The following is a 12,281-nucleotide window of genomic DNA, read 5'->3' on the forward strand; positions in this document are numbered from 1 at the left end:
TGGAACCAATCCCTTGTGGATACCAAGGGATGACTGTATATATTTGATAATCCCTTTTTTTAGTGCAATAATAACTTTAGCAAAGTCTTAAGCAAAGCAAAACCACATACATTATTACAGTATAAAATTTCGAATATCAAAATTTGGGAGGTTTAAAGTATTTATTTCTCCTTTAGGGAAGATGTGAAGGAGGACTTTTAGTTTGTAGTAGCACAACTCTAGAAAAATACTGCAGATTTCCATTTTCATAACTGACCATGAGGCGTATATTCCTATACCTACATGTTAGCATATGCAAGTGTCTCCAATCTGATTATTGCCTAGTCTTAGCATTCTAGAATATATAATTTTCAATTACTGAGGTTCTATTTTATGTAAAACTCATATTCACAATATGTTATTACTCTTCTGATTGTGCTGAATTTCCATTGTACTGAATATAAAATGTGGGTATCAAAGTCCACAAATGGGTGTGTTGGTAGCAGGTTCTGGACAGAATCTCCTTTTCTCTTTGGAACCTCTTATGGGACTTTCTCTTTTCCTGGAGTGTGTCTTTTGAAATATTAAAATAGAAAAGTTAAAATAAAAAAAAAAACCTCCATGAAAATGAATTATTCTTCAACAAAGAATATTTGTTTAAAGGCACATCGGGAAGTGGATCCTGGAAATCAGAGAGTTGCCAGTGTTTTAACGCAAACACCTGTTCATACTCCCACCAGCTTGATGTCGGTGCCATTCTGAGTCCTGGGGGTTTCATGCTAACCCTGTCTGTCCAATGCATGGACCCTCTTTGACTTCCCACAGGGAGAAGTTAAATAGTACTAACAAGAGTTGTGGAGAGAGTTTGGCCCACATTCCTTGCTTGGGCCCTCACAACTTGTGATCTAGGGTCCTTGAGACCTATTTTCAATTCAAGACTCTTCTTAGGGAGCTCTCTTTCTCATCCTCTAAAACCCCATGGTACTTCCTGATCGACATGGCCATCTCACAGTTTCCTGTAATATTTATTTAAAATTTCAGAACACGCAGAACCAATATTATTCTTACAGCCAAATTAAACTCATTATAGTATTGAGGATGCTTTTTTTAACCACAAAGACACTATGTAAAGTTTGATACCCTAGGGAGGGTGAAGATTTTGAAAAGGATGAAAAGTTCCCTCTGCTAAGAGTTCCTACCTTGGCTCCATCTGGCAGGATTAGCAGCTCCCTGGAAAGAGCAGAGGCCAGTCTTGGACCTCTTCATGGGGCCCAGCGGGGCTCCCTCTGCAGGAAAAGGGTTGGGCTGGTGGGGTAAGCTCAGGATTTGGCCCTTCTCTCACTGATTAGGCGACTCTGTTTTTGTTTTCTTTTCATCTTGTCCTTCAGAGCATCGTGTGCACTGGGCGGCGTCAGTGGCACCCAGACCCCCTCCTGGTCAACTGCATCCAGTCCTGTGAGGTAAGCCACCTCCCCTTCCCCAAATCCAAACCAGAGTTCTCTGATCTGCTCAGTTTACAGAGACCTGAGTCCTTCTGCTTCAGGAGCTTACCCCTTCCCTGCTCCTACCCCCTTTGTTTCATCTCTTAAATTTAGTTCCATAATTCCTAAATTACAATATTAGAATGTCTGATTTTGCCTGCTTTTCTTTTAAAGTAAAAATCTCCAGGGTTCCATGTTAAATGACTTGTTTAAAAAAAAAATAAGTTAAAAGCAAGTCAGAATTATTTATGGTTTCAGGATTCTCTAACTGGGCCTCTCTTGAGCTTAGTTAGATCAGAGTTTTGCATATCGATGGCCCACAGACAGAGGTTTGGCCAGAGCGGTGTCTGAAAACAATTTTGTTTTAGTTGCCAATGCTTTAAAAAATTGGGATTTTCACATAGAATTCATATGCCTATATGTAACATTACCCCCCCACACACACACATGCCCCAAATAAAAATAAATTGAAGACTTTGTACAAAGATTTTTCTCTTGAAAAACAAGAAAATCTGGCAACTGTGGCAACAATTAGCTGGATCTGAGTGAAGAGCAGACGCCCTCCAGTTCAGCACCATCCTCACCAGTCCCTATGGCTTCTCACCTACTGGCTCATGTAGGCATCTTGACCTTTGAGGAGAACCTGTAGTCCACTCTTGATTAACCCAAATTAGAGCTTTACTATCTCAAGGCATCCTATTTACTTCCTCACATAGGAGATTCCCCTACCAAGGGGAGACTTAGGGAGCTGTGAATGCCTTAACTAGATTAACAGGAGTTATTGTAAGAAAGAATTAAGAAGGAGGGAGAGCTTTGCCGAGGGAGGCTCTGTCATGGGGGCTCTCTCACACAGACACAGACACACACACACACACACATTCAAGTAATTGAGCCACTTCGCCACAATGCTCCGATCATTCTGGCTGTGTCTTGTGCACTAGAGAGAGCTGTTTAACTGCCCTCGACTTTCAGCAACCTTCCCCCTCCACATACACACATGCCCAACCCACATGCCTTTAGTTCCTGGATTCTTCTGCATCTCTAATTCTGGGAAACTGCGATCTACATGAGGCCAAAGAGGGGGAAAGGGTGGGGTCTGAGACAAAGGGAAAACTGGGTGGGGAAATGATACCAATAAAACAGCATTCTGAGAGTGCATCAGGAAAAATGCTAGCAAGGAGTGTGCCTTGTTATGGTTGGGCCAACAAAATAGCTCATCTTCTGCCATCATTAGAAAAACAGATGGCAGTAGGGTGGGGCGGAAGGGGAGTGACTCATCCACTGGGCAGGGGGTAAGAAGGGGAGGAGGAGGCCAGGGAAGGAGGGAGATAAACAGACAGAGGACTTGAGGACTGGGAAGAGATCAAAGGGATCCTGAGAATTCCCTTCTGCTGCTTCCACGCATGATCGCCGGAGGGAGGGTAGATGACAGGGCTTGGAGCCGGCTTTGGTGTTTCCCAGAAGGTTACAACACAGAGCTTTCCCCATTTGTCTTCCCTCAATGCTGCACCCCAGCACATCCTCTGGATCCCTTTTCCAGAGCTCCCTAGGCTTCTGTCAACCCCTTTGTTGATGTGACAAGGAACAAAACTGCATTCTCTCTTATGACCCCTTGCCCAACTGTGATCATGCATGGCTGAGGCTTGACGACCACACAGCTGCTGATCCTCCCACTTTGGGGGTTCTCAACGCGTGGCCCCTGGACCAGAGCAATTGGCATCATGTTCTCAGGCCCCATCCCAGACTTACTGAATCAGAGACTCTGGGTGTGGGGACCAGCAATCTATGTTTTAATAAGGGCCCTGGATGAATCTGAAGACCGTTTAAGTTTGCCAGCCACCACTCTGGCCACTATGGGAGCAGACAAGAAGATCCATTAGACTACGGATCTCTAATTTGAAGCTTTCTTTGTCTAGGAATAATTGTAGCTTACATTATTCACATTCTGATTATTCTACAATATTTCCTGAGGCTCTCTGGATAGGACAAGATTTGACAGGACACAATTTAGCTTCTGGTTTCCCAGCAAAGGCTAGGAAGAGAGGAAAACACTTAAAGGGTAGAAGGAAGGAGCAAAGAAGAAGAGGCAATACTGTAGGAAGGGGATTGGTTTGGGGGGGGGCACATGAGGAGAAGGAGAAACAATTCTGAAAGAACAAGTAATAAGAAATGCATAGAGGGAGGGTGAGAACAGGAAAGAAAGGACAAGAGAGGCTGAAGCTGGCATGTTCTAGGGGCAGCTTGGCAGACACTTAATTCTTTACTGGAAAAAGTCAGCTAAACATATTAGGGGAAAGTGAAGAGTGTCAGAGACAGATAGAGTGAAAACACAGACCCCAAGGCAAGATCAACTGAAGAGAGCTAGGTGGGTGAGAGAAAATTTTAAAACATGCAGCATAGAAATCTGAAGTCATATGAGATCTTTTGTGTCCCAGGGACTAAGAAGGATTTTTGTATTTTGCTTTCCAGTACCAAATTTAATTCTAAGATATCCCCTTGGGACATTCAGCCTCATGAGAGCGAAGTACTTATTCTTTATTTCTCTCAATACTCCCAAGGCAATGAATCCATCCCCTCACATGTGTCACTTCTGCACCTCTTATGGTGTCCTATCCCCTTGGTCACAGAGATTTAGCCTTCACCTCTGCATTAGTCTATGCCTCTCCCTTTCTTTAAGAGATAGCTCTGGAGGTTTCCTCTTAAAAAACCTTCTGTAAATAATGCCACCCTCCCACAATCACTCATGTTCCTATTGTCTCAAGGGCACATGAATATCCACTGTCTATGATCCAGACATGTTTATGTGTTAAATTCTATCTTTCTAGGTGTTTCTTGTGTTTAGCCTTCTTGACCTGGTGGTAATTTGATTGGTGGAAAGTTTCGAAGTCAAACAAATGTAGATTCAAATTCTAGGTCAGCTGAGTGCTGTGAGCCTTACTATCTTAATCTGTATGGAGAAGTGGGGCAACACAGTTGTGATGAGGGATTAATGTGATCGTGGACATAGAGTAGTTAAGCATCATGCCTGGTCCATGGTCTATACTGGATGCTTAGAGTGTGGTGGCATCTCTTAACACACTATTAGCCCCTTTGTGACTGCTTACTGGATAAGTGCAGCAGAAGGCAGGAACAGAGCTGCTGTGGGCCTCAACATGGTCAAATGCAAACTCTGAAGATGGGCGAGGGGAAAGAACACTAGGAGAAAATGGAACAGGCCATTCCCTGGAGACTCACTGAGATCCATAACTTGCCAATCACTTGGAAACAGGTGCTGATTCCAGTTGGTCACTAAGTCAGTCCCCAGATCACTCACCTTATGAGGAGCTCTGCTCATTTCTACCGTTGCCCCCTCCTGGGCCTCAACACCTCTCACCTGGTCTACTGCATTTGTTTCCCAATTGTTCTCTCTAATTCCAGACCTGTGCCCATGAAAATTATAGTAAGCACACAAATAGTCTAGGATAACTGTGTAGAAAATAAAGACTTACTCTGCCAAATGCTTGTGCAATCAAAGCATTCTTTTTCCAGCATGGAGAGAGAAAAATGGAGAGAAAAGGGGGTTTCCTCATTTTGTGAGGTAGTAACTGGAGTGTTCACTCCATCTATGAAAGCATGATACTGTCAGATCGTATGTGCTAATCTCTCTTTTTTCCCTTCCTTCCCTCTTTCCTTCTTTCTTTCCTCCCTCCCTCCCTGCCCCTTCCTTCCTTCCTCTTTCGCAAAGACATATTTATTAATTCTAAGAAAGTCTGCAGTCCTAGATTTCACTTAAAGTAAGAACATCTTGTTCTCTAGGTAATGCAGCTGGAAATAAAGACCACATTTCCAGCCTTGTTCTGGGTAGAAATGACTAATTTCCTTCCTGCACAATAATTAAAACTGAGTGCCCATTGACCTATATTTTGGCTCTGCCTACTCTGTGAGCACGCATCTCTTGCAAGTTCATCATGCTTCCCAGCTGCCCCAGTTTGGATCACAATTTCTGATGTTCTCTCTTCAACCTTTTGCAGGTTCTTGTAGAGTGGTACTCTTTCTTTTTTGAAAGAGCTGCAGAGGATGACAGAATAATGTCAGAATTAGGTTCAAATTCTGAGTCTTCTCTTGTTCATGATGTATAGTAACTGGGTGACTTTCTCTCAAAACTCCTATGAGAATCAAGTAAAATAACTGATGTTAAGGTGTTATATAAATTGCAAAATAATGTAACATTTGTAGTGATATTGCTTAAGGAACAATATACATCACCATATAAGGACAGGGTCTTATTGAAATAATGCGTATGTATTAAGAATCAAGAAATGGTCAAGAGTTCCCGTCATGGCTCAGCAGTTAACGAACCTGACTAGCATCCATGAGGATGTGGGTTTGATCCCTGGCCTTGCCCAGTGGGTTAAGGATCTGGTGTTGCCATGAGCTGTGGTGCAGGTCGCAGAGGTGGCTCGGATCCCGCATTGCTATGGCTGTGGCATGGGCCAGTAGCTACAGCTCCTATTGGATCCCTAGACTGGGAACCTCCATATGCCACAGGTGCAGCCCTAAAAAGACAAAAAAAAGAAAGAAACAGTCTGCTTATACACAGTGAATATCTTTATGAGTATTTATTGTATCCTGCAGGTTGACATGGTTAATTGATGATCTTTTGGCTTCTAACACAATTTAGAAAACTTAAATATTTTGGGGGGAATTTCAAGTCTCTCTGGACATGCTGGCATTCTCCTATCAATTCTTACACACATCCCTGTAAATACCTATAATCTCACTTACATGTTTTATTCCTTTGCAAAACACAGGCCTAATTCTTCAGTGACATGCTTCTACCTCTCTAAAGGAAGGGAGAAAGAGAGATGTAGGTATACCTTTGGCTTTGAGAGTCTTAAACTGAGAACTATTGGGTCAGTCTTCTGAAGAGTAGCACAGCAGACATAAAAGTGGGGAAGGAGTAGCAGGAGGAGTAGAGAATGACAACAGTGTCATGCACAGAATCAGGAAGTCTTGCAAGAGAAGCAACAAGGGCAGCCCCGTGAAGCAGAAGGAAGGCTGTCAGGGTCTGGAGGGAGGCTTGAACTTCAGTTCCTTCCCTTGGGCAAGTCGCTTAACTTCTATGAATGTGTCTCCTCAGCTTTGAAATTAGTTGGATACAATTTATCTTTTAAACTTGCTGGTCCAATACCAGGTTCAGAAAACTATGGAGATGCATCAGGGAGGCCTAGCGTAGGACCTTTGAAAAGGTCATACCTCAGGAACATGTGGGTCATGTTGATTTTTTTCAGTAATAACTGCAAACCTCCTTTGTTTCTGGGGGTTTTACCTCCTACATAGATTTTGATCTTGATTATACCCCTACATCCTTTTCTTAAAGAACCCTTGTTGAGGTCTGTGGCCTTCTTGGTTTGCCTTGATTTCTCATTCATTGGATGGGTTGTATTTTGGAATCTGTTGGCACTGTCCTACCTTGGCATTAGTCCAAGGCCAGCTCTGCTTTTGGTTTTGCTACTGGTTCTTGCTGAGAAGAGAGAACTCAGACTAAGATGAGTTAGATATGAGGGTCAGGACATGATAGAGAATATGTAAGTACCCATTGTATGAATGTTCAATAATCATTAATTGAACCTCATTTATCAGTAGGACTGAGTGACTTCTGTTACTCAAAGAAAAATTAATGCTTTTTCCCACTCTTTGTTCTCATAAGACAGTGCCAGGCTGTCCTTATCTAATCATTTGGATGTTCTTGAAAGAGTAAGGAGCTTCCAGAAGACTGTGAGAAAAGCCATGTAGTATATACCATTTGAAAAGAAAAGGGGGTTGAAAAATAAAAGCCATATACCTGCAAGCTTGGTTTTTCTACTTTTAAGAGTTCTGGGACAATTTTCTCTACGTCCTGTATTTATAAGGAACATGCTTTCCTTTATTAATGTCATGTTTTGTGACAGAACGTTTGGTCAAAGAGATAAAGGACAAATCACTTCTTAAATTTAGCAGATGCCTCATTCTAGTCCTAACGAGGTCCTCCTAATTTAAGAAGGCAGCTAAGGAATTGCCCGTGTGTTGGATCACTACACAAGGAAGATTATGCTGTAGATTATGCTGAACTGGAGTGGCCCTGCCCAGTGGAAAACTCAAGACTTGTTCTGGCCACACCTTGTCTTTACAAGGGGCAAGAGACTTGGCTGGTAGTTTCTTGGTTTTGTTTTTGTTTTCCAAAGCATGCTTAAAAATTACCAAGGATGCTTATTTTTTAGGTTCTCCCCCTCCTTCCCAGTTTTTACATACCAAGTCTTGTGTGGAGTCTAAGAATGTGCTTTTTTAAGAAATACCCCAGTGCACTTTGAGAGATGCTGGGCAGGGATGAATTAATGCACAGATAACTGTATACAGCAGCACCCAGGTCACATCTTGGAAGAAAAGCTTCCATCTACCAATAGTTCTTAAATGAAGAAATCACCTGAAGTAGAACAGCATTAGGAAAGATCAAGGTTAGAAGTAAAAATATCTGGCAGACAATGGTAAAACTGAAATTCTTATAAGCCAAAAAGACTGAATTGCTTTAAAATTATTGTTACTTTTTAAAAATGATGGTTCATCCTGAGTAAACAGTAGCCTGACTTCTTAAACCAACAAGCTACCTGCCAATTAGTGTAAGTGGGACCAACGGACAAAGTCCAAGTATTTCCTTACTGATCGGTATTCTCACCATTGATTTGATCCCTGTTTCTCTTTGGGTCTAGCTTCCACAGCCAGTAGAAAACACAGAACATGTTAAAGGTAACAAAAATAATATCAAAAGCTTGATAATAGGGGTTCCTTGGTGGCTCAGCAAGGTAAGGATCCAGCTTTGTCACTGCTGTAGCACAGGTTTGATCCCTGGTCCTGGAACTTCCTTATGCCTCAAGTGTGGCCAAAAAAAAAAAAACACCTTGATAAATAATACCTTTGGTGAAAAGTAAAAAGCATTCGGGGGATTTTTAAGCCTAAAAGAGAAGGGTAGAAGTTAATGTAGTAAATACTTTCCTGTAGTAAACATTTTATGTAGAGAAGAGTTACCAGTCACAATCCCCTGAAAACAATGGAATAGAAAATAATGGGCTTTAAAAAAAATGAACTATTTAAGGGAGTTCCCGTCATGGCGCAGTGGTTAACGAATCCGACTAGGAACCATGAGGTTGCGGGTTCGGTCAGTGGGTTAACGATCCGGCGTTGTCGTGAACTGTGGTGTGGGTTGCAGACGCGGCTCGGATCCCTTGTTGCTGTGGCTCTGGCGTAGGCCGGTGGCTGCAGCTCCGATTGGACCCCTAGCCTGGGAACCTCCATATGCCGTGGGAGCGGCCCAAGAAACAGCAAAAAAATAAAATAAAATAAAAATAAAAAAAATTAAAAAATTAAAAAAATGAACTATTTAAATGTCAATCTGTGTGGGAATATTCCAAAAGTGTTAGATTTTATACAAGATCATAAGGGAAGTTCTTTTTTAAAGGCATAGAGTCTTTGGAACATTTTAAAGGGATATATATTATCCTCTTTCTGACCTGGTTAAATATCTTCTGATGTTTCAGACACGGATGAAGGTTCCATACTCTTTCCCTCTAAATCCAGCATTTAACTGTAAATGTATGTGTCTTGTTTTAAAGCAACCAGCAGAGCTGCTCTTAAGTGCCATTACTATAGTAGTTCTAACTGGATAGGAATTGGTAGAGGAGGGAAATGGAAGTGGAAAGACAGGGGTGAGGCGGCCTTAGGGACAAACTTAGTTTCAGCAGAGTGACTGCATTTACTTAAACGTAGGTGGGCAGTGTATTGTTCTCACATATTTAGTGGTTGATAACAACAGTGCTTCCATCACTAATTCATTCCATCTGCTTCCCCATTCCTTGGAGTCTTTCTTCTGTGCCGTCTTCGACTTCTTTCTGCTTTTCTTTTATTATTTATATTCCAGATGGTAGCTCTGTTGGCAGTGTCTGGGGCTTGTGCTTCTTGATCACTCCTGGGCACTGCCTGGGTGCAGTGCTGTACCTTTAGGATGCAGGGGCTGAAATGAAATTCATGAGATGGAAACAATGGCATGAAAATCGAGGTTTTTGTTTTGCTTCACTTTTGTTTTTGTCTTTCTAGAGCCACACCCTCTGCATATGAAGGTTCCCAGGCAAGGGGTCGGATGGGGGCTGTAGCCATAGGCCTGCACCACAGCCACGGCAACATGGGATCCTTTAACCCACTGAGCAAAGCCAAGATCCAATCCGTGTCCTCGTGGATACTAGTTGGGTTCATTACCGCTGTGCCACATTGGGAACGTCCTGTGAAGATTGAGATTTTATTGCACTTTTTTTTCTCACCCAGACTTGAGCCCAAAAGAGGTGGAGAAGAGCTTGAGTCAGAGTAAAATGTCCCGTTCTCAGAGATGCGCTTTATGCTGGGATGAAGAATCCCTGCACACAGATCTGAATGTGATGATCAGAGGTGGGGGTGGGAGAGCATCTCAGGTTGGACTGCATGTGATGGTACACGAGGAATGGTGATTATTATGGGCCTCCAAGTGATATGGGTCCCTTTTGGAGTAAGGCTTTTGTTTTTGTTAGTGTTTCATCCCCTGTTTTTTAGGACAAGATGTCACATATAAATATATATAATTTCACTCAGCTTCCTGGTGAAACCTCTTCAGTCATTCTTTTCTGAAACTTTCCTCATTTCTATCTATAAGATTTATCTTGATTACTATGCTTTAGAAATGCCTTTTTCATCACTAGATAATCACAAATTACTTTTAATAAATGTTCAAGACTTGAACTTTGAAGTGTGACCAGAAGGAACTGCTACTGATCTTTGATCTTAAAAAAAAAAAAAAAAACCTCTCACCTGATCATGTCTTTATACGTTCCTTATTAAAAAGAGCAAAACGAATCTTTTTAATGATATCTATATACAGAAACCCAAAAGTTCTGTCCCAACTCTATCACTTTGGGCACTGTGTGATTATGAAGTTGTTTAACTTCTCATTTCCTTCTTATTTATATTTTGTTCTTTATAGAAGAGCCAATAATTAAACTTCTCTTTGCCACATTTTAGCTGTTTACACATCAGATATAATAATCACTCCTTCCTTTGCTTCTCAGAGGACAGATCATATGGGCTTACTTTTCTTTGACATTCTTGCCAAGCTCTTTAGTATCTATGGGTGAAAAGGGAGTTAATTAGGGTGGAAATAATAATGGCTTAGCAGCCAATAATGAGGACAGCTACTCCACTTCTGGTAGGGAGAGTGTGGGTCCTCACAAATCTAAGTCTAAATATGTGTTAGACATGCAAAAATCCAGAGAAAAAAATGAAAATTAGCTTACGTTGGAGCTGTCTTCCAGGCTTACTGGCTGCCAAATTCCGAGCCCCTCGAGATTTGTTTGTGAGTTTCACCGCCAGTTTTATGCAGTCTCTGCACCAGGCTGGAAATCTGGGCAAGTCTTTAGGCTTGTCCAGAGTCCCATTCGGTTCAGGCCTCTACTTTAGATCCTCCAGCTGGAATCTCTGAAAATCAGACTCCAAATGTTAATTAGGACTAGGTTTTCATTTTGAAAGCTGAAACCATTGTGTTGTTTTTTTTTTTTTTCTCCACCAGCTTTTTAAAAAAGTGAAACAACAAAACCATGCAAATTGTAAAACCTCATCTAGATTAACAACATTCATGAAAATTTATGCTTGTCTAAGGCTCCCTGGGAACCATGGTGGGACATCCTGATGGGATTTCTAACAGGCCGCATTTTGCTTCTTCTCTCTTCTTGGGCCTCCCTGGGTGGGTCATTTTCTCACTCTGCTAATTCTCTTTATGACCTGGGTTTTCCATTTTTCTCCTCCCACCACACCCTTTTTCTGATGTACTCCGTTCTTTTCTGTATTGTTAGGTTCTTTTGATTCTTGTTTCTGGCGCAGGCTGGCAGACAATTGAAATATTACTCGCCGGTTAAGATGACATTATGGAAACTGCTACATTCTGTTTTTCAACCTGTCCAGGTGCTTCCTAATGATTATGCTGAGATTATAAGAATTAGCAGTGAGCAAATATAACCAGATTATGTCTATAAATAACTCTACTCCTCTTTTCTTCTCATAGGACCTTTTTCCATGAAGGTTTCTAACTGAGCTCCTAAAATGTGTTTTAAGTGCAGTCTAAGCCTGACTCAAATACCATCAATGAAACTGTTCTTAGATTTCTATAAAGCACTGATCAGTTTCCCTCTTATCTTCATGGCCATTTTCCTTTGCCTTTATTAAATAGTCATATTGGCAGGCTTTTTCATAAAGTTCATAGAATTTGAGTCATTTCTAATTAATCCTACTAAAATAAAATAGTCCTTTAAGTGAAATTATTTTATAAAATACTTGTTGATTATTGTGCCTGAGTGCCAGCAAGATAATCTAAGTCTCTTACACTTTATTTCTTAAAGTATATGAAATCTATTTGTATACCTATATGCATGTATGTGTTTATGTGTATGTGAGTGGGTGCATTTGTGTGTTCTCACTAACCCTAAAGTGAAATGGTGACTAAGAAAAGGATGGCAGTCTCAAATTGATTGTAATTATTTGCAAGCTTCAGCACATCACATACATAGTGGAAAGAATACACATTTCAATAACTGATTAATGGGTATAAATCTCAGCTCTGCCCTTATTAGCCATATTTTCATGTAGTATTTTAAATTTAATTTTAATTCTATAAAAGTAATCCATGTCCCTAGTTTAAAAACCCAGGTAGCACCTCTGAATTCATTTAGAAGATTGGCAGTGCCTGCCCCTCTCTAGCTAACCTCAGCCTCTCTTGGCAGAGATAATTCTTTC

General features: G+C 41.3%; 1 protein-coding gene across 2 annotated transcripts in view; it reads left to right on the forward strand.

Moving 5' to 3' along the window:
* Positions 1–12,281, forward strand: part of PAPPA2 (pappalysin 2) — a 273,310-nt gene that overhangs the window by 230,546 nt on the left and 30,483 nt on the right. For both annotated transcript variants that reach the window (XM_003130330.6, XM_021063681.1), the window contains one exon: positions 1,368–1,439. In XM_003130330.6, the coding sequence (XP_003130378.3) occupies positions 1,368–1,439 (72 nt within the window). The remainder of the gene's footprint in view (positions 1–1,367; positions 1,440–12,281) is intronic.

This window comes from Sus scrofa, chromosome 9, assembly GCF_000003025.6.
Source record: "Sus scrofa isolate TJ Tabasco breed Duroc chromosome 9, Sscrofa11.1, whole genome shotgun sequence".
Lineage (NCBI taxonomy): Eukaryota > Metazoa > Chordata > Mammalia > Artiodactyla > Suidae > Sus > Sus scrofa.